Source organism: Asterias rubens, chromosome 15 (assembly GCF_902459465.1).
Source record: "Asterias rubens chromosome 15, eAstRub1.3, whole genome shotgun sequence".
Lineage (NCBI taxonomy): Eukaryota > Metazoa > Echinodermata > Asteroidea > Forcipulatida > Asteriidae > Asterias > Asterias rubens.
This window is the reverse complement of record NC_047076.1, coordinates 6,868,799-6,891,774: the sequence shown is the minus strand read 5'-3', so window position 1 is coordinate 6,891,774 and position 22,976 is coordinate 6,868,799. Positions and strand designations below refer to the sequence as shown.

Sequence of the window (22,976 nt, the reverse complement as noted above, 5' to 3'; positions counted from 1 at the left end):
GTTTTTTATTTGGCTTATTTAATTAACTCCAGAGGTGTTCTGACACGCACACAATTTCATAGAGCTGCTTAAAGGGTACCTTTTGTAGATTAAGTTTTAAAATAATAAAAATTAAAAAAATTCAAAAAAAAACACATCTTACCCTTTGCCTGTTCTTCCACTTCTCTTGGGCCCAGCCCTGCAGATCATGTAGGTTAGTATCGGAATGTTCACCCATGCCTGAATCCCAGCTGCCCTCATTCAGAATCGTCTCCACTGGTTCAGCTGAAATTGTAATCAATTAAAAGTGGCCATTTATTAGTGTGTTTTAACCATATAGGGTGGTACGGTGGCACGGTTGGCTTGTGCGTAAAGCGCTCGCCTCTCACCAAGGTGACCATATGTGAGTTGAGTTGTGCGTTGGTTCTCTGCTGTGCCACGAGGGTTTTCTAGACTATCCGGTTTTCCTCCCTCAGGAAAAAATCAAACACTTTCGATCTTGGCTGTGCTCCGTGGTCATAATGGGTTGATGTGGCTGGCAGCTGAATGCGCCCTTGCATGCCTGCTTCTCGAACACGCTGTAGTCGCTTCCTTCGCAATTCAGCTCTTAGCTGCGAGTTAGGACGATTAGCCCCCCAAATTATTATTATTATATAGTAATATAACCCTTAGACACTGAGTGCGTCAATGTGTGTGAGATTTCGTTGAGACCATTTTTTTCGCTATACAGTTGACGTCATGAGCAATGAGCAACACATAGAAACAGTCTATGTGCGACGTCATTTTTCCGGTCACGCTTGCCATGCAATGGATCATTTTGCCATACACACGTATCGCGTGGTATCGATACGCCGAGTCCACAGACTACACAGAGGGCGTCTGAGCTCAGCGGTCTCTCTATGTTTTTTAAAATTCATTTTTTTAAAACTCATGTTTATAACTCAAAGTACACCTAGTCAAACTCCGTTTTCGTCCAGATGTTTCGATCCAGCATGCAAGAGCGTACATTAGCTCCTCAGTGCTGGCCAAGCTTGAGGCGGCGTTCACAGATCTTTTCTGTAGCCTTTGGCCAGCAAGCATACTGGTTGCAGTTTCTATAAAATGTATGTTTGAGGGGAATTTCCATTTCCCGACACATTGTTTCTACCTCTGTACATTTATTTAGCCTTAAAGGCAGTGGACACTATTGGTAATTGTCCAAGACTAGCCTTCACAGTTGGTGTATCTCAACATATGCATAAAATAACTAACCTGTGAAAATTTGAGCTCAATCGGTCACTAAACTTGCGAGATAATAATGAAAGAAAAAACACCCTTGTCTTACGAAGTTGTGTGCGTTAGATGGTTGATTTAGAGACCTCAAGTTCTAAATCTGAGGTCTCGAAATCAAATTCGCGGAAAATTACTTCTTTTTGAAAAACTATGGCAGTTCAGAGGGAGCCGTTTCTCACAATGTTGTATACTATCAACCTCTCCCCATTACTCGTTACCAAGAAAGGTTTTATGCTAATAATTATTTTGAGTAATTACCAATAGTGTCCACTGCCTTTAAGTATTCAGGGCTCCATTATACAAAGAGCTGGAATTGATCTTGAGATAGACCTTACGCATATGACGTCATCTAAGTAGGGGGCCCCTCCCCTAGTGTTCAAAAGGAGATTGTTGATTGGCACACTCCAAACTAACCTGATTCTGGAATATCAACCGTTGCCTTCACGCTCCTGAACGTCTTCTCCTCCTCAATCTCTTCACGTCTTGCCTGTCAACACCATACAAAAATTGAATTATTTATTAATTATCAAAACAATTATCATAATTATTGTGTACATTCTAATAAAATACCCTCAACCCTAAGTAATAATAAAATCGAAGTCTTATATAGCGCACGTACCTACCAAACAAGGTACTCAAGGCGCTGAGTATATACAAACTTTCAGAAAGATAGGTAATTGCAGTGATGAATTCTGAGACCCAATTATTTAGCACCTTATAAGGGTTTACAAGGTGCTACGGCGCATTAAGCAGCCACAACCAGGAACACCGGGGCGAACCCCTTCTCTTTTCGATAAGTGCACTGGGTTCTTTTACATGCGTTACACAACACATGGGACCAACGGCTTTACGTCCCATCCGAAGGACGAAGCAATGGTTAAGTGTCTTGCTCAAGGACACAGTGTCACGGCTGGGGATTCGAACCCACACTCTGCTGATCAGAAACAACAGAGTTTGAATTTGGTGCTCTTAACCGCTCGGCCACGACATTTCCACAAAGTAAATAGTAACAAACTTCCACAAGTAAATAGTAACAAATCAAAATTGTCAGCAAACTTTGTTCTAATAGACCCTATTCACAATGCACAGTGCACATACACGCGCGTCTCCTCTCTGCCATTTTGTGTGTCAAAATGTGCACACAAAAATAATGGACTCCCAAAAAACGCCGAAAATGGTAGACGCACATTGTTCGGAGGTGCGTAAACACGTGTACCATCCTTTTGTACACGCTTCGACACACAACATGGCGGACAGGAGTGTTGTGAATAGGGTCTATACCTGAAGAATGGGGCTTGACCTTTGAACATTTCACCCGAAAATAAACCTAACTTTAGGTCCCGTACATGTGTGGGTCCCATGTAACAGGATTGGTAGTGCCTGTAAAAGAACCCAGAGGAGTAGGGGTTAACCCCTGTGTTTCTGGTTCACATAGCAAGCACCCATGTTTACAGGTTTCCTCAGGCCTGCGAGCTACAGTGAAAGAGTAGGGTTTTAACCCTGGTGTTTCTGGTTCACATAGCAAGCACCCATGTTTACAGGTTTCCTCAGGCCTGCGAGCTACAGTGAAAGAGTAGGGGTTAACCCTTGTGTTTCTGGTTCACATAGCAAGCACCCATGTTTACAGGTTTCCTCAGGCCTGCGAGCTACAGTGAAAGAGTAGGGTTTTAACCCTGGTGTTTCTGGTTCACATAGCAAGCACCCATGTTTACAGGTTTCTTAAGGCTTGCGAGCTACAGTGAAAGAGTAGGGGTTAACTCTTGTGTTTCTGGTTCACATAGCAAGCACCCATGTTTACAGGTTTCCTCAGGCCTGCGAGCTACAGTGAAAGAGTAGGGTTTTAACCCTGGTGTTTCTGGTTCACATAGCAAGCACCCATGTTTACAGGTTTCTTAAGGCTTGCGAGCTACAGTAGGGGTTAACCCTTGTGTTTCTGGTTCACATAGCAAGCACTCATGTTTAAAGAGTAGGGGTTAACCCTTGTGTTTCTGGTTCACATAGCAAGCACCCATGTTTACAGGTTTCCTCAGGCTTGCAAGCTACAGTGAAAGAGTAGGGGTTAACCCTTGTGTTTCTGGTTCACATAGCAAGCACCCTTGTTTACAGGTTTCCTAAGGCTTGCAAGCTACAGTGAAAGAGTAGGGGTTAACCCTTGTTAACCTTTGTGTTTCAGGTTAACATAGCAAGCACCCTTGTTTACAGGTTTCCTAAGGCTTGCAAGCTACAGTGAAAGAGTAGGGGTTAACCCCTGTGTTTCTGGTTCACATAGCAAGCACCCTTGTTTACAGGTTTCCTAAGGCTTGCAAGCTACAGTGAAAGAGTAGGGTTTAACCCTTGTGTTTCTGGTTCACATAGCAAGCACCCTTGTTTACAGGTTTCCTCAGGCCTGCGAGCTACAGTGAAAGAGTAGGGGTTAACCTTTGTGTTTCTGGTTCACATAGCAAGCACCCTTGTTTACAGGTTTCCTCAGGCCTGCAAGCTACAGTGATTAAGTTACCTATGAGGCATCCTTGGTTGCATTACTAAAAGTCTAGCATCATAATTACAATAATCATAGATAAATTGAGAAAAGAAACGATTCCAAAGGAACATACCCTCGTTCGTCTGAAGACCATGATTACAGGGAAGTTGATTGGGATAGCCAGTAGGGCCGTCACTATTCCCACTAGCATCGCTTCTCCGGAAACATCAATCAGACCAAGCTCAACTTCCTATTAGCCAAATAATAAGAATAAGAATAATTATAAAATCAATATGAACTTAAAACCGTTCAAGGTGCAAACAAAAACAACAACAAGTGTGGCACAAAAGTCAAGTTTGAAACAGGCGAAGCAAATGGGGCTTCAAGGCTCTCATGAAGATGGTTTTTTGTGAATATATTGAGATACACCAAGTGAGAATACTGGTCTTTGACAAATAACAACAATTTCACAGGACTTAAGCTCTGGTGTTGTTATCAGCAGAGAGTGGGTTCAAATCCCTGTCATTACACTTGTGCCCTTGAGCAAGGAACTTAACCATATCTGCTTCGTAAAATGTTGGGAAGGTAGTGCATTCTGCTCTACCTGCCAGGCTCCTAGTGGATGACACCCATGCCTACATTCTACATCCTAGGGACTTACACGTATCCCCAAGGAGTAGGTGGCAAGGTGTACCCGGTGACAGTTGATTTGGGATTACAGTCCAAATCAGTCAAGTGTAGCCCTCACCTTGAAGTGATCTTGTGTTGCCTTGTGTTGCTAGGCGATCTCTCATAAACAAATAAATTTAAAAAATAACCCTGCCTTTAAGAAGCTCCTACCTCTTTGTCGAGATGCTGATACCAGATGGTGTTGATGCACATGAATCCCATTGAGATACACATACAGCAGGTCAGACGCTGCACCCTGGTAAAGACACTGTACGGGGGACGGGTGAAGACGGAACTCCAAAGATAGTAGTCAGAGAAATACTGAAACAACTTGGCGAAGAATGCCTTCTGGAAACCAACACCTTTGTCCATGACCTCCAACTCTCTCTCGATCTTCCCATCATCTTCCTCCACAGCAAACCACCTCTCACAGATGAAGTACCACTTCTGGCCGTTGATGAGGTCGCGGACGGCCACGCGGCTCAAGAACCAGCTCGGAGAGACACCGGCGTTGTTGTGCCACACATGGACCTTCTGCATGTTGCCTAGGGACTCCGGAACGCTATGGAAGGAAAGAGAGAGAGAGAGTCATGAGATTATGGAGTCCAGTAAGAAGTAGACTTGGTATAAAGGTGTCGCCAGTCACACAGGGCCTGAAGGCCACTTCAAGGTGTGGGCTACAGTTATTTTTTTCCAGAGGCCGTTGCCACCTACTGGTAGGGCTGAAACAGGGTTACCCCTTTTACAGTCCATACGGATGTAGGCTTGGGTATCATCAGTCCGAAGCCTGGCCGGTAGAGCAGAAAGCACTACCTCCCCAATTTTACGTAGCAAGTGTCACGACCGGGATTTGAACCCACACTCTGCTGATCAAACACCAGAGCTTGAATCCGGTTTCATAAAACTAGCAAGAAGCCAATGAATTTGACTCTTCCCGATCATCTTTCCTTGCAGGTGAGAAGCTAAACTGCAAAGGACACGGCCTCAATGCAAAGTGGTATCTTTCCTTGCTTTCTACCTCTGGGACCCTGGTTTAAATCAAGCCCGGGGCCTATAAATGAGGATTGCATTTTCAGTTCCTAACTGACTGCGTCCGTTTTTCCCTGGACTAATTCTCTGAGGTTTTCCTCCCCATCTAAAACTGAAACTTCCTTGTCATCTCTCTCCTGGCTAGTTCAGTGATTAAGTTTGTTTTTCTGAGAGTCCTTGGCTTCACAACCTGAATAAATGAAATGAAATGCAGAATACTTCTCCCCAAATGTGCGTCTACCATTTTGGTCTTTTTAAAAAGAAAATTTGACTCCTAAAATGGCAGACAGGATAAAAGCGTGTCGATGCCCTCCACACTGTGCAAGGTGTCTATAACTCAAGTTATCGCCTTACCTTATGATGAAGCGATCCCTGGAATTCTTCTCAAAGATGTGCTTCCCTTTGCAGATGAGTTCCTTGGTCTCTGAGTGACCCTCCTCCCCATGAAGGACCACGCTCACCCTGGCTGTCGTCCCGGCACCCGCTCGCATACCCGTTTCCATTGTGATCTCATAACTGTACACACACAAAAACAATGGATGTTAACAAACAAAAGCATTTTAAAGCAAATTTTAACCCTTCAGAGACGGGTCATTTCTGTAAAATCATCACCATACACCCAGGTGTGCTAATCTTGTTGATTTTTTACACAGCTACTTGCAGGAAATGTCAGGAAACCAATAAAAAATAGAAATACATGGTTTTGTTTTAAAGTTGTAGACTGATGTTTACATCAGCTACATTGGAAAATGTCAATTTGGTCCCATGCCTTTTCTTAGACGCTCTTGCTTTAGCAAAAGTTTGTCAATATTGCGGCTGTTTGCAACGGCCATGGGCATTTTGGTTCAAGCCGCTTGGGGCTGCTATGGTCCCTTAATGGTTTAGTAGGATTTGAAACTTTGCATGGTGGGAGTACAATCAGGTGAGGTTTGTTCTTATGTCTTTGCACACCATTGAGCCAAGCCCATCTACTAGTTAATCTCTGAGGCAGTACTGAAGCAGCATCTAGCAATAGAGTCCAGCATTCTCCTTAAGACGATCAGAAGTTGCCAATATAAAATAAAAATGTATTTTGGCATTCAAATAAAAATGAAAATAAAATGTTTTTGAAAATTTCACCCCTGTTGCTTACTGGCCTGTTTTGCTTCCTTTTTTAAATATTGATATTTTCGACAAATTACTTATTTATCTTGATCACAACACAATGCATTATTATAAAGGAGTATTTGAACTCACTACTGTTGGTCTGCAGGGTTGTTGTCCCATAGGTAGATCAGCCCTTGTTTCTTCTCATCGTGTTTGTCTGCCAAGTGACAGTAAATAAACAGGATGATGTAGATGCCCAGGAAGCTGGCTGTAAAGGAATAGGTGATCGGGTTGGCATTCGGCCTGAAAGAAAGAAAAGCAAAAATCCATTAATAACCCTCCAACACACAGGTACCACAGATGACCACACAGTATCTACCTTCTAAGCTAGTATCTACCTTCTGTTTGTACAGCTGGTATTATCAGGAAACTCAATGGCTTGTGTACTGTGGACTTAGTCTACATAGTCTCCTGTGGTGTTTTGTGGTAAGAGCCAGTTGGGCAGGAGAGGAAACCAGGGACAATCTGTCCAGGCTAGCATTGAGTGCATGGGCTTCTTCTGTTTGTACAGCAGGTATTGTCAGGAAACTCAACGGCTTGTGTACTGTGGACTTAGTCTACATAGTCTCCTGTGGTGTTTTGTGGTAAGAGCCAGTTGGGCAGGAGAGGAAACCAGGGACAATCTGTCCAGGCTAGCATTGAGTGCATGGGCTTCTTCTGTTAGTACACACGGCTGTTTCACTCAATAAAAAGTGCGCCCTCTCGTGGTTGTTTTTGTTTAGCGCGATTCGCTTGTCAAAACGCGTGACGTCATTGTTTATTAAAAGGACGGCAGCTAAAACTTGCCTGTTGTTGAAGTCGTGACATACTGAAAAACCTGTTTGTTGATTGGCTAGGAGAATACCAGCCGTTTATTTTTTAGGGGGATTGTCTTAGTTACGTGTAGTATAGTCTTTTTTTAATCTAAGTGGGCTTGTTCGCTGAACTTCTTGACTTAGAGACTACCACGAAAAGTTCAATGTGAGCGGCCATGCGACGCGAAATGTGACTGTTCCTGTTGTAAAAAACGACGTGAAGTTTGTATCATTTAAAAAAAGCCTGAGCATTTTTTGTTGCTATCTTCTAGCAAGTCTGTCATCCAATGACTTTTCCAAGTGGATGTGTGAATGGTAAGTCTGGGACATTTGGTTTTGATTAGCAAATCGTCATCTAACTTTTGTGTTTTTTGTAGCGTGTTTTGGTTCACTCACATGTGGGGATCATGTTCCGTGTACAAACTACATGTATGTACCGTTGGTACATACGTATACAAGTTCGGCCATGTTCGACGTCCTGTACATGGGATTAGTGTCATCTAAAAACATATTTTATGCCTACTTTATGTTTTTTTTGTGCCAGTTGGTAGGGTGGGGGTATTGGATGGAGGTACACATTTGATGTTAAGGGCGGGGGGGGGGGGGGGGGGGGGTTGTAGCTTTGATAATTGGATGATTTTTTTCTTTCACTTTCAAAATTCAATTCATACATTCCAATTCCATGTCATGGAGTATTGACATGACATCGATCGACTAGGCCAAACTTTCAAAACAATATCAACAAATGCCAATCAATTCGGAAAAATTTTACGACCTTGCCACCAATTTCTGCCCCTTTTTTTGTATTTATTATAGGCCTAATTATTAATAAAATATCATAAATACAAGATTTATAAAAAAAGTAAAAACACTTCATTCATGCTCTTTCTACTTTAGCACTTATTTGCAAACTGTCACGTACATTTTATTTTAGATAAGTGAGAACTGATGTATTGACACTTTCACTATTTTTTATGAGATACAATGTACATGCACTGAGACAGCGATATATTTCTGGAAACAAAAGTCTTGTGTAGTATACAGTCATGTACCTAAGAAAGAATACGTGTTTAAGAACAAGCCCTATTTTTTCCGTAGATTGTTTACTTGTTGAAGATTATTTATTTGTAGTTATTTACTACTTTTCATTTTTTCTCCAGACTGGGGCAACTTCTGCCTGAACCTCTGGTGTTGTGCCGACGTGATGACGCCACATAATCGCCATCAACCGTTGAATTGGATCCTTCATGCCATGAACCACACGGCCTGTGCGGTTGAACTCTGTGTGAATAAGTTCCCCGCCTTGTTCGTTAAGAAGCCCAAATCCAACTTTAAACTTAGTAAGCTGCTGTACTGCATGATCTTCGAGGAGATGCATCTTCGGTGATATGTTGACATTAGGGAATAGGTCACGGAACGCTGACATAAACTACTTAATACATACATCTGTAAGAGAACACAAATGCAACCATCAATGATTTAGATACAGCAAATGATTATTTCATCATACGTGAAGTTATGTACTGACATGAAACATGTGCAGCCAGGTATACTGGTGTGTAGTTACCTATATGGTGAATGTTATGTGAAGACAAAGGCTTTGCATGGTTGATGCCATGGTGAACATCAGCAAATTTTAGAAAAATTTCACGGTATTTCCTTCCAATATTTGCTGAATCTCGCACTAGATGTCTTGAGCAGCGATGGTGATGTCGTCTGTGAGGTGATGAACATCTGTGAGGTGATGAACTGCTTAGGAACTGCAGTCAGAGGATCAATCACTTCAACCTGAAACAAAGATAAATACTGCAGAGATTAACGTCAAGTCAAGAAAGTACTATTGGAATTGTGGTTTTTTTTCTTGTTGAAACCCATAATAATTGCACAGTATCCATTTAAATTATAGTGAAGAGACTTGCTGCTGTTACTTACTGTGCAACATCTGTGTACGTGATTACCAACAAAAGCAATCTCGCATCAATGCAAGGGCTCTATTAGCAGACATTGGTTGTTGAGTTGATGATGGGCTGGTCTCTATATTAGCTGTAGGTGTGGATGTTGTGATCTTTTGAACCAAAGCAGGCTGAAAGGAAAAACAAAAATACAAATTATTAGATTGGAGTGATTGGCCAAGTGATTACTGCTAAGTTTGAAAAACAAATATTGTAATAATACTGTACAGTCTCTGGTTTTAGATCACGTGGTTCTTTGTGCAATTGAAAGCCAGTAAAATACTATATTTTTTTATTATTTTTCTTTGTAAAAATTGTATTCTATTTTAAACAAATTAAAATGTTTTAAAATTTGTTTGTTTCAATTAAAACTTTTGAATCTCAAATGTTTGTACTGATGTCATTTAATACAAAATATACAATGTAGTCCTCTCTTTGTTTATCCTGCAGCCAAATTCACGAAACTTTACGCAAACTGCGTAGGTCCCTTTGCGCAACGCATATGGCTTTACCTATGCCATAAACGTTGCGCAAGTGGACTTACGTAGTTGCGTAAAGTTTCGTGAAATCGGCTGCTGGTCATAAAACTGGTTTTAATTCAAGATTGATTAATCTTGTTAGTTACGCAATACTTACCCGTCCTCCGGTATGAAGCATTGCTGCGTTTCCCTCGTTGCGTTTCAACTTCATCCAAGTCCAGCGGTCTGCTGTTGTTCAATTTCCAGTGGAATTGGATCACCCAGTTTGTGCTTTGTGGCCATACATTTTAGAATTTTGGCAGCGTTCAAAACATCGTCAGTTGGGTCGGGGAGTTTGGATTGGAGTGGGAGATCAGGTCGTGCTTTAACGATTGTTATTTTTGGAGCATGGACTTGTACTGCTTGACATTCGTGAGAAATTAACTTACACATTTGTCCAATGCTGCTGCATTTAGTGCAAAAAACAATCAAGTTGTCGAGTTGGACACAGAGTACCCGCGGACTTGGTGTGATATGATGGAAGTCCATTGTAGCCATGCATATTGGGCATTTGACTATAACTGCGTTGCAGTATTTGTAGTACGCAGATAAACAAGTTGCACAGAAATTGTGCTGACATGGAGTTGCACACATGGTCTATTAAGTAAACACATGCATATTGCGCAAATAAATAAGTTGTGTTCACAATGGCCGAAAACTTCAAAGTGAGGGGGTACATCCTGCTGACATGTCTGTGTTGGCATTCGAAGATCAGGGAAAATGTTTTCAATCGTTGTGTCGAAAGGAGGCTCCGGTTGGTTTTCAAGATCAACAGGCTGCGGACCTCTTTTCGGTTTTTGACGCGGACCCCCTTTTTCTTGCTGGTGAAATAAGTCACAGACGTAACAACTGCCAGTACGTTGGTGCTTTGGCCATTCTGTCCCAACCACAGTCTGTCGGTTCTTGACTTTTCCTGAATCGTACTCTCTCTTGTACCTGCTCTCTGATGCCTTACTTTTCTACCACACAGGTCGCATAAGCTATGTGGATGCTGACCCGAAACATCCTCCCAAGTGCTCACGTCGAAGACGGTTTTAATTTCTTTGTTGTAATCCTTGCAAAGTATTGGCTTTCTATCAGTTACCCTTATTTTATTAGAGCATATTCTACATATTTTTGTAAGAGCTACTTGATAATATTTGAAGCTCATCTCAGCTTCAGAAAAATTAAATATACTACATGAATTGTACTTGTAGGCCTACTGAGATGTAAGACTATTAGAGTATACAAGAATATTTCAATGTGATGTTAATCTCCACGACATCAAGCTATCCAAATCCACACTCCATCGTTTGTAGGCTACAACCTGTTTTACACAAACTTTATAATTTCCCCATATACTTTGTATGGCGCGCGCTTTCCCTGGCGAGTCGCTGGTACGCGGCGCGCCGCACGTTATCTGTAGCGTTCCTACGTGTACTCACCAGCGAAACCGTGTCGTTTGCTTCGCTGAAACACAATTTCACCGAGTAATACGAGTGGATTTTACGGTCGGATTTTGACATTTCTCCGTGTAAAAACAAATGTCCCAGAGATGAATCTCAGCGTATATCATGTAAAAACATCCATTCTTCTTAGTAAATAGTCTGGCTTGTAAAGATAATGTTTTCCTTTTACATAATCTGAGATTTACCGTTGGGTATGAATACATCACACGTATATAAATAACTATGACGAAAATCTCACAAAAAAGTCTGTTTATTATTCAAATTCCTCTCTTTTAGTATAGAAACGTCTAAATCCTGGTAGAAAACACAATTATGTATACACCAAGTGGCATGGTAAATACTGGGACGTGGATGAATTAAAGAAACGGGGCATTACATCAACTTTTACATTTCTCTGTTGAGAGGGGTTGTAGTGTAAACAAATGATGACGTTCTGTGTAATAATTGGAGGAAACAAAATTTGTGCACTTTCTGCAGCAAACAAACTTGAACACTTGTTTAACGCACAGTGCATGGGATTGAAACAGCCGTGTACAGCTGGCATTGTCAGGAAACTCAACGGCTTGTGTACTGTGGACTTAGGTCTCCTGTGGTATTTTGTGGCAAGAGCCAGTTGGGCAGGAGAGGAAACCAGGGACAAACCGTCCAGGCTAGCAATTGAGTGCACGGGCTTCTTCTGTTTGTACAGCTGGTATTGTCAGGAAACTCAACGGCTTGTGTACTGTGGACTTAGGTCTCCTGTGGTATTTTGTGGCAAGAGCCAGTTGGGCAGGAGAGGAAACCAGGGACAAACCGTCCAGGCTAGCATTGAGTGCACAGGCTTCTTCTGTTTGTACAGCTGGTATTGTCAGGAAACTCAACGGCTTGTGTAGTGTGGACTTAGTCTCCATAGTCTCCTGTGGTGTTTTGTGGTAAGAGCCAGTTGGGCAGGAGAGGAAACCAGGGACAAACCGTCCAGGCTAGCATTGAGCGCATGGGCTTCTTCTGTTTGTACAGCTGGTATTATCAGGAAACTCAACGGCTTGCGTACTGTGGACTTAGTCTACATAGTCTCCTGTGGTGTTTTGTGGCAAGAGCCAGTTGGGCAGGAGAGGAAACCAGGGACAAACCGTCCAGGCTAGCATTGAGTGCATGGGCTTCTTCTGTTTGTACAGCTGGTATTATCAGGAAACTCAACGGCTTGTATACTGTGGACTTAGTCTCCTGTGGTGTTTTGTGGCAAGAGCCAGTTGGGCAGGAGTACACCGATAATACTTTTCAGAACCACCCCATAGTCATTACATAGTGTTACCGCAAACCTTTCTATATAGTATTTCCACCATGCAAAGTTTCAAATTCTACTTACACTGATAGTGATAAGGTTAATTTTCAACCTAGCAAAGCTGCTCTCATACTTATTCCGAAAACCAGAATAAATGAAATGAAATGAAAAGAAATGAAATGGAAATCAAGGCGAGTTTGATTTGAAACAAGACTTACATTTCAAAAACCTGCAAGCTAACGATATCCAAGAAGATGGAGACGGGGAGGAAGCTGACTCCAAAGGACGTCAGATGATTACATCTACACTGAGTTTGATCGTAGTTAGAAGACTCCATCACTCTACAACCGTCATTTACCCAAGAATCTACAGGAACGGGAAGAAAGTTAGCCGTGGGTGCAATTTGGCGATCTTAACAATAACTGTTTCAGTCGTTGGCCAGTAATTAACCAATGGCTAATTCAACCAAAACAGTTATTGACTGATAAGAGAAAGAAGCTCATAGAACTGCATCAGGCTTATTGCTGAACAGTTGGCTAAGCAATAGTAAGCAGAATACCAATAACAAATACTTTGATGACATGGAATTGTGACGGGTAACCTTGTTCTGGTGCCTCTAAAAATACTCTGGTAAGCATAATTTTTAAGTTGCTATTAGTTGTGCTCAAAGCTATATTTTGCGCTTAAGGCGTTGAATGAACGTCAGCCCAGATACTTATGACACGAGTGTCCTAAGTGTCACACAAGCACGTGACGGTTTTTAGCAAGCATACACGCAAAAGTAGATACCATTGAGAGCCAATTAGTGTTGTTTTTCAGTACATCCCTACCAGGGGTTAGTGACGAGAGGTATCGATTTGGCGTGCTTCGCATGGTAGTGAGGCCGACTCAGATGGGAATTGAACCTACGACCAGAGTGTGTGTCTGGTGACAAACAGCCAGGGTCCAATTTCACAGAGCTGCTAAGCACAAAAATTTGCTTCGCATGAAATTTCTTTCTTGATAAAAACAGGATTACCAACAAATTTCTATTTGTTGCATATTGCTTATACTAGTAATCAGCTATTGTTTGCTTATCCTGAAAATCACATGGAAATTTGGTTTGTAATCCTGTTGTTATCAAGGAAGAAATTTCATGCTAAGGAAATTTTCGTGCTTAGTAGTTCCCCACCCCACAGTAGTGTGGGTGGGTCTACGAGCGAATACTTACCTGTAGAGCGAATACTACAATTGCATTGTTCCCTATGCCGGCAGGCAAATAGCTAAGAGTTTTACACACAATAGCGCCCTCAAGAGTCCCATCCCCAACGCCCTGTGACATGCGCAACACGTCGGCGTCCTCTTTTTCGTCAAGCGATACGCGCCTAAGTACTCAAGAACCACTCGTATAGTGGGGTAGGAGGGAGGGTGCTCTACAGGTAAGTATTCGCTCGTAGACCCACCCACACTACTGTGGGGTGGGGGTCTACTTCACTCTACTTACCTGTAGAGCGAATACTACAATTGCATAGACTCGCACCGAGTAGGCGGTGGGTATACGCAGGCTATCGTATGTCTACAGGGGCGTAGGACACGGGGCGTGCCTAAGAACCCCAAGGAGGGCCCTAGACTGCCCGCCGGTAAGCGGGCGCCAAGGGGCCAGAGACGGGCTACGCAACAGAGGGCCGGACCAGGGTTAACAGGTCGGTCCAAGCGCGTGGAACCGCGAGAACGACGCGCGCGGCCCTGGGGGCCCGCGAATCGTGCGCAAGACCTTAGGGGGGTATCGCCATTATGGGGTAAAAACATAATAGGTACACCTCGTTAAATGTCCAATGCACATAGGTAATATATAAATTATTACATGTATAAGAGAGGAAAGTGGACTCACCAGTTAGTGTTTCTGGGAAGCTTGACTGGCCGTCTTCAGCACTTCTCTCCCGGCTCTGCCGTCTGTCTGGAGGACATCCTTCAGGTAGAGGTCGCTGAAGGTGTTAGGACACTTCCAGCAGGCCGCCTTGGTGATATCTGCTAAGGGAACCCCTTTAAAGAAGGCCCAAGAGGCGGATACCCCCCTAACATCATGCGCCCGAACCGTATTCTCGGTCGCCGGCCAGCCGCCCGGCACGGAGCGGATGGCAGTCACGATCCATCGTGAGATGGTGCACTGTGACGCCGGCCGAAAGGGCGGTGTTGTCGTCACAAACAGCTTTTTATGGTCCGTACGAAGTGACTTCGTACGATTCAAGTACCACTTAAGTGCCCGGACGGGGCACCACAGTTTGTCCTTCGCCTCTGATGAAAAGGACTTGATGTCCGGGACAAAAATGTCCGGGGGCGTGAAGGAACTTGACTGGTTCTTTGTTAAAAAGCCGGTCGTGGGGACCAGGCGGACTCCGCCTGGTTCCCATCGGATATGTCCGGTCTCTACCGACAGGGCGTGCAGCTCACTGCGCCGTCGCGAAGTAGCGACGGCCAGGAGAAACGCCAACTTGACTGAGAGCTGTAGGAGTGTGGAGCAATCCATAGGCTCGTAAGGAGGCCCTGCCAAGGTTGACAGAACGTCAAACAGATCCCAAGACGGGACGAGTTTGCGTTCTGGGGGACGGGTGACAAACATCCCCTTGATCAACTGGCTAAGGGCCCCGTTGTCTGAGACGGTGGAACCGTCTGGGAATCCGGGGTGGATCGCGGCGACGGCTGATCTGTAATTTTTGACCGTACCAGTCGTCAGGCCGCTATCTAGGAGATACACCAGGAAGTCCCCCACCTCCCCTACAGAAGTATTGGTAGGATGGAGGGATTCCCGGCCACACCATTTAAAGAAATGGCGTAGTCGGCTGTTGTATACCTTCCTGGTGGAGGCCCGTCGTGACTGGGCTGCGATTGTTGCAGCCCGTTGCGAAAGGCCTGCTGAGCGGAGGGATCGCGTGACAGCACCCAGCACGTCAGGTGAAGATCCCCCGGAGCCGAATGGGCCATCCCCGAACTGGGCTGGTACAGGAGATCCGCTCGCCCTGGTAGGATCACCGGACGGTGGACCAGTAACCTGATGAGTCGTGGGAACCACGGTTGCCGGGGCCAGAACGGGGCTATGAGAAGGACCCGGCAATCCTCTTGCTCGATCTTGGTCAGAACCCGAGAGACGAGCGAGATGGGTGGGAATGCATAAGCCAGTAGGCCGTCCCACTCTACTGATAGAGCGTCGATCTTCCATGCGTTGGGGTCTGGGCCCCTTGCGCAGTAGATCGGCAACTGGTGTTTCGCATGGGAGGCGAACAGGTCCACGTGTGGTCGGTCGATCAAGTGGAAGAGCGACCGAGCCACCTGTGGGAGAAGGGACCACTCCGTGGGGGCAATCCAGCCCCTTGAGAGAGCGTCGGCTGTGACGTTCTCTACGCCCGGAATGTACACTGCTGATAGTGCTGTTCCCCGCTGTGTGCACCAGTGGATGAGGTCCCAGGCCAGTGCACACAGGCGACCCGACCGGGTGCCCCCCTGGTGATTGATGTAGGCCACGACTGTGGCGTTGTCGCATCTCACCAGAACCGCACGGTCCCTGACGTCCGACTGGAAATGCCGTAGTGCGTTGGAGACTGCCAACATTTCCAGGACATTGATGTGGGCCGATTGGTGTTCGGAACCCCACACGCCTGCGATTTGACGCGGGTGGAGGGTTGCCCCCCAGCCGAGGAGTGACGCGTCGGTCGTGACGGTCACCGACGGCGGGGGCGGACGAAAGGCCCGGCCCTGCGAGATGTTCGCATCGGCTAGCCACCAGCGAAGGTGGGGGACTAGCCAGGGCGTTGTCGGCACCAGGTGGTGGATTTGGTGACGGATGGGCCTGTAAAAGGAGAGCAGGTGAAGTTGGATGGGCCTCATCCTCAACCTGCAGAAGTCCACCAAATCCACCATGCTGGCCATAAGGCCCAACAGTCTGAGCCAGGCCAGCGCTGGGGCCACCACTGCTGGGAGGAAGAGAGAAACGCACTGCCGAAGGTTCAGTAGGCGTTCCTCCGAAGGGCGGGCCAATCCCCTGCGCAGGTCGAGAGACGCACCCAGAAAGGTGGGAACCTGCGAGGGGATAAGGTGGGATTTCTCGGTATTGATTATAAATCCGAGGTCGGAGGTCAGGCGCCAGGTATATTGGAGCGCTGCCTCCGTCTCCTCCCGAGAAGGGCCCACGACCAGCCAGTCGTCCAGATATATAAATATCATGATGCCCCGCCTCCGCAGTGCCGCCCCGATTGTCTTTGCAATGCGGGTGAACACCCGCGGTGCGGTGGAGAGTCCGAATGGGAGCACCACAAATTCGTACAGGGTATCGTTGTATAGGAAACGTAGGAATTTGTGGTGCTCCGGCCTGACTGGGACGTGTAGGTATGCGTCCTTCAGGTCGATACTCGCCGCCCATGCGGGTGGCACTATGGAACTCAGTATAGTCCTGAGCGTCTCCATACGGAAACGCTTCGGACGGATGAACTTGTTGAGGGGTTTTAAGTTCAAAATCGGGCGCCACACGCCAGCCTCCTTCTTGGGAGTCAAGAAGAAGGTTGACATGAAGCCCGTCTGAGTCCCAGAACGGGGGACGATACGCACCGCCCCCTTGAGGAGGAGGGCGTTTATTTCCCCCTCGAGGGAGCGGCGCTTTGCTAAGTCGGACGGCACGGGTGTCGGCCGGCTGAGCATGTCCGACGGGGGGGTCCTCGTAAACTCGAGCGCGTAACCGCGGCCGATTGTTTCGAGGACCCACCGGTCGGAGGTCACTTGCCCCCAGGACCCCAGAAAGTTCCGGAGGCGGCCCCCCACGGGTCCGTCGGTGGGAGGCCGCTCGGAGTTTGTCAAGTCACTTGCGCCACGCCCCGGTATAACGGGGGGCGGGCGCTCGGAAACCACGACCCGACTGGGTGCGTGGTTGGCCAGGTTGAGTCTGTGGGTAACGTGCGCCCGCCGTGTTATCGGCGCGGCCACGAAAACTGCCACGGGTCGCCTTTTGTTGGCGGCGGCGGGGGATGACGAATGAAGGTTGTTTCTTCGCCTTGTTACCCACGGCCTTAGGCGGGGCGTTGGGCTTTTTCAGATTGATTTTGTCCGTGGCTTTGAGGCGCTTCGCTTCAGCCTCCATGGACGTCTGAAACTGCCCAGAAAATAAGTCGACGCCGGTGAGTGGTAGATCGTCGAGGCGTTTACGCGCCCCGGCTGATGGTAGGAAAAGTGCATCTAGCACATTGGCGCGGCGTGACGTCGTCGCCAGGGTCGTGATCTTAGTGAACTGGTCGAGGATGGAACAAAGACCGTTGTCCAAACAATGAAGGGCCGCAATCATCATGTCCGCCGGCACCATGTTTTCCTCGTCGCACCCCTGCTCCAGATATTCTGATAGGAGCAGGAGAAAGGATGTTGTGCGCATACCCATGCGTGCCGAAGAATCCATTTTCCGGGCGACGTCCTCCAATTTGCCGCGGATCTTGTCCGCAAACGGAAGCTTGGAAGATGATGATCCCCTGTCCGCGATCAGCTTGTCGGAGGCTGAGTCTGGCAGAACGGGAGTGGCGAAATATTTCTGAAAATCCGCTGGAGGGAAACGGTAATACGGCTCCGTACGTTTGGAGTACGGGGTCCATTTTTTTGTTCCCATTACCCCATCCATCCTGTCGCTGCACACCCGATCCAAGGGCATCACCGGGAAGGGTTTAGCTGCGCCCGTTGCGGGGCCCGCCCTCTTTTTGAACGATTGGCGTTCGTCGGAGGGGGGTTCCGGCTCACAGGGGAGATTCATAACTCTTATCATATCTCTCTGAACCAAGCGTAGCTCGGTCTCGGAGACTGACAATCGTTGAATGGAGGTGACCAACTCGTCCTCCTCATTGGCCGAGTCGGCCGAGTCGGAGGGACGAGATGTCATCGAAGAACGGGATTCCGAACCGGCATCATCACGGCGCCCATGGTCGGATTCAAAGGCCGCCGACGGGTGCAGGCTGATGCATGGCGGGCCTCCCTGAGGGGGTCCCCATTGGGTGGTAGCCAGCCGCCCCTGAACGTATGGGTTAGCGGGCGGTTGTGGCAAACCCGGGGGGGAATCCGGCGCACGGCTAGCCGTGTGGGGGAGTCCCCGTTGGCCCGGCGCAAGCCACCCATGGCCGTGCTGACTGTGGGGCACCGGTTCGGTGGCCAAGTCAGACGGGCCTTGTCCACCACCCTTGCGACGACCCGTAATTGAGGCCGCGAGGGTGTGAAAAGCTTCCAAAAATTCCTCCCTCGAGATCGGGTCCCCGCCCTTGTGACGTTTGTCACGGTGGGGGCGACCAGAGGTGGAGCCGCTCGAGCTGGGGCTACGAGGGCGGGCTTTCTTGCCCTTTTTGGAGGGGCGTCCCCGAGCAGACTCCGTTGTAGTGTCGGAGGTCGGCTGCGGGGCGGGAATACCCGAGCAGCGGGTAAACCCTGAAGTAGAGGGCGACCCTTCGGAACGTAGCGTTCCGACGGGGCCCCAAGGGGTCTGTACCCCGTTGCCAATCTCTTTGGCGACCGCCATTGCCCCAAGCCCGATAGCGCAGGCTGCCTGGTCAGGGCGGCGGTATAAAAGGCCATCCCTGGGCACCGCGGTACTTGCGTGTGCACTGTGGGGGGCCGGGTGCACTGAGCCGTGGAGAGGTAATTTCTCCGGCTGTGCATGCCCTGTACCCAGCCCTGGGTGCACCGAGCCGTGGAGGGGTACCCCCTCCGGCTGTGCGTGCCCCGCTGGCTGGCCTGGGATCGATGGGGCGGGCCCCGTAGTGGAGTCCCGCTTACCAACTCGTCCCTTTTTGGGTGTCGCCCCGGTACTGAGCGATTTTTTGGCCTTACTGGGGCGTTTCCCCTTCTGTCGGGCGGATCCCGGCGGAGACGGCGAGACCGTAAGGTCCCCCGCTCGGCCGGTTACAGATCCGTCAGCCCCGGCAGCCGGCTGTGGCTGAGGGGGCTGACTGGGAGATTGCTTTGGCGGCGACGTAATGTCACCGCCGCAATCCCCCGAGGACTCGGGCTGTCTCGGAGGGATGTAGGTCCCACCTTCAACGACAAACCCTGTCCTCCCCGATTTCTTATAACTCATAATTAACTCACTTCAAGAAATTCACACAACTCTACAAGAAATTCTCTTACAGACTATCCTTTATTTTCTATCGGATATCTGTCTAAATTACACTCTTATTAGCTAAAAGGGGCAAAGAATCTACCTCAATACGGACAATCACGTACTCACGTCCGCTGTCTTTGCCGGCTAAGAGAAAAAGAGGGCGCCGACGTGTTGCGCATGTCACAGGGCGTTGGGGATGGGACTCTTGAGGGCGCTATTGTGTGTAAAACTCTTAGCTATTTGCCTGCCGGCATAGGGAACAATGCAATTGTAGTATTCGCTCTACAGGTAAGTAGAGTGAAGTAGACCTATGAAATTGGGCCACGGTCCAGCAGCGGCTATCGACATAAAAGGGTTCACTCACCTATTTCAGTATTCCAATAGAGACACTCTCCCCACCACAATCTGATCAAGTAGTTCCTCTGATTGACCTCATCCTGCCTGTATGTACTGTCACCATAGTCAGCATCTATCAGTGCTAGGTAGTATATCCCACTCTCTGCGAAGTAAAGAAGTTTAAGAACATAGATGTAGACTTAAAGGCATGCAGTGGACACTATTGGTAATTACTCAAAATAATTATTAGCATAAAACCTTACTTGGTAACGAGTAATGGGGAGAGGTTGATAGTATAAAACATTGTGAGAAACGGCTCCCTCTGAAGTGACATAGTTTTTGAGAAAGAAGTAATTTTCCACAAATTTGATTTCGAGACCTCAGCTATAGAATTTGAGGTCTCGAAAACAAGCATCTAAACACACACAACTTCGTGTGACAAGGGTCATTTCTTCTGTCATTATTATCTCGCAACTTCGACGACCGATTGAGCTCAAATTTTCAAATGTTTGTGAATGCGAATGCGAATGCAATACGAATTTTGACATCACAAAGTCGCAACGAACAATTCACATCAATTGAAATGTGCTCAACTCCTGCGAAACATTCGCAACGAAAACAGGGCAGTGACATCAAAATTCGTATCGCATTCACATGAAGTATACATCGGGCTTAAGAGACTTACCGTTGAATGAAGATGGAGGCAGGAATATTATCTGATCTTCTGTCATTTCTTCACTAGACCAAGATGTGTCATAGAGGGTGGGCGTCGGCCTTACACCAAATCTGTAAGTAAAGGCAGGTGAACAAGTATTGTTTATTTTAACTTTAGGTTGAACAAAGACAAATCTACAAGAGAGGTTTTGAACCTGAGACCTCTGAATACAACGATCCATTAAGCTCCGCCCCATTGCGTATTCACCAATCACAAGGCAACAAAGGTCCGACAAATCAAGTCCGACATGCGTGCGTGTATGCTTGGCGCACGCGGTAGAGTTGTGCAGAAAGGCATTGGAGAGGCTAACGTGTTCTTGCACACACGTGCGTTGTGGGTGGAGCCTAATGGATCAGTCTGTTAATGTGCCGGTGTTTTACCAACTGAGCTATCTACATGTAAGGCTCTGGCCAGAGGTGGGATTCTAACCAGGGCCCTGTTTCATAGAGCTGCTTAAGCACAAAATTTTGCTTAAGCAAAAAAATCCTTGCTTAGTCAAATCAGATTACCGGCCAAGACTCCACTCAATTGATATGCTAAGTAAACGACAGCTAAACACCAGTCACAAGCAATGTATATGGCATTAAATTTTTGCCAGTAACATGTGAAAAATAAGCAAGCTATTTTCGTGCTTCAGCAAATTTTTCGCTTAAGCAGCTCTATGAAATTGGGCCCAGGGTCTACAGAGGTGAAAGGCAGAGAAGGAAATAACTGAGCCAAATGGATCCCCAATAAGGACATCAAAGGCACCAGACACCTTTGGTAATTGTCAAAGACCAGTATTCTCACTTGTCACTTGATGTATCCAAACATATGCACAAAATAACAAACCTGTGAAAATTTGAACTCAATTGGTCATCGAAGTTGCAAGAGAAAAATGGAAGAAACAACTCCCTTGTTGCACAAATTTGTGTCTTTCAGGGCGATCAGGCCTGAAGTATTTTATTATTTGAGTGAGAAATTACCCCTTTCTCAAAAACTACGTTAATTCAGAGCCATTTCTCACAATGTATTAAACTATCGACAGCTCTAATTGCTCATTACCAAGTAACTTTTTAAGTTAACAATTATTTTGAGTAACTACCAATAGTGTCCAGTGCCTTTAAACTGTCAACATCTCTCCACTGCTTGTTACCAAGAAACTTTTTAGGCTAACAATTATTGTTTAGTAATTACCAAAAATTGTCCAGTGCTTCTAAAAATACTCTTAGTTTAAGGAACATTACAGAATTGGTTTTGCTAACAAAACAGTTGCTGGCAGTGTAAGCACTTTATGTAGTCCACCATATACATAAACTGACAAACCTGTAGAAGTTCAAGTTCGATCGGCCTTCTGGACCACGAGAAAATAGTGGAAAACTGATTTCAAATTTTGCACTGCAGCGATGCCAAATCAAAACAGAATAAAACGCTCACTGAGCGATAAACTCCAAAAGCAAAATTAAATTATTTATTTCACATCAAATATGACATTTCAGACAGAAGTATTTCAAGGGATGTTTTCTACTATCGTCATCATTAAACCGTTTAAGTTTTATGCTAATCTGTGATCTTCACGATTTTTGTTTCTTACCAATTCTGTAACGTTCCTTTAAACAAAACCAGAGGATGTATTTTGGAGGATTTTAGAGTGGAGGTAGAAAACGTTAAAGGCTAAACCAACCTCATGATGAGTTTGACTGGGAACGCTCGCTTCACCTCCGGTCTCATCTGCACCATAATCTGGAACGTCTGACCCATGTTCTCCTCGGACACATTGAACTCATGAATATTCATGTCGGATCTATCAAAGGTCATGTCAAAGGCCATAACTTCCTGTGTTCAGGATAAAATAAGAAAACAGAAAACCTCAATGTTGAATACTACATGTACTTTGGTTTTACCCTTCCACTTATATGCGTTAACAAAATCACAATAAAAAAATCACAGGCATATTACTCGGCTCTATGATTTAAAAACAAATTGAAATGACAAAAAGTTCTAAAACCAGGGTCAATATTTTAGGAGGTACATGTACGTATGTTGAAAAGATGATATTTCCAGAACTTGGAAACCCCTGGAGCTACAGAATTAAAGAAGCTTTCGAGAACAGTAATAGGAGTGTGATTTATTTATATCTGAAGAAAATAACAGACAATTTTCCTCAATGCAGACGTTAAAAAAAACAAATCAAAATTTAGATAAGCGTCTCAAATTTCGATCCTTATAGTACTCAGGGTTTTTTTTTTAAAGGAATTTTTTTTTAATAATACAAAAATCAAAATTCCCAGTGGCTTCTCAACAAGGACACATGATGGTTCATT

At 46.1% G+C, this 22,976-nt stretch overlaps 1 protein-coding gene and 1 long non-coding RNA gene across 2 annotated transcripts in view; one reads left to right on the top strand and one right to left on the bottom strand.

Annotated features, from left to right (window-relative positions):
• Positions 1 to 22,976, bottom strand: part of LOC117299811 — a 150,895-nt gene that overhangs the window by 42,825 nt on the left and 85,094 nt on the right. The window contains exons 35-44 of the mRNA XM_033783335.1: positions 22,337 to 22,488; positions 20,644 to 20,744; positions 19,987 to 20,121; positions 12,748 to 12,895; positions 6,647 to 6,799; positions 5,765 to 5,926; positions 4,553 to 4,943; positions 3,846 to 3,962; positions 1,666 to 1,738; positions 143 to 264 (exon numbers count right to left, since the gene is read on the bottom strand). Of these exons, the coding sequence (XP_033639226.1) occupies positions 143 to 264; positions 1,666 to 1,738; positions 3,846 to 3,962; positions 4,553 to 4,943; positions 5,765 to 5,926; positions 6,647 to 6,799; positions 12,748 to 12,895; positions 19,987 to 20,121; positions 20,644 to 20,744; positions 22,337 to 22,488 (1,554 nt within the window). The remainder of the gene's footprint in view (positions 1 to 142; positions 265 to 1,665; positions 1,739 to 3,845; positions 3,963 to 4,552; positions 4,944 to 5,764; positions 5,927 to 6,646; positions 6,800 to 12,747; positions 12,896 to 19,986; positions 20,122 to 20,643; positions 20,745 to 22,336; positions 22,489 to 22,976) is intronic.
• On the top strand, positions 7,471 to 9,217 carry LOC117299814. Its single transcript, XR_004520107.1, has 2 exons — positions 7,471 to 7,665; positions 8,511 to 9,217. It is a non-coding gene; the product is annotated as an uncharacterized LOC117299814 (long non-coding RNA).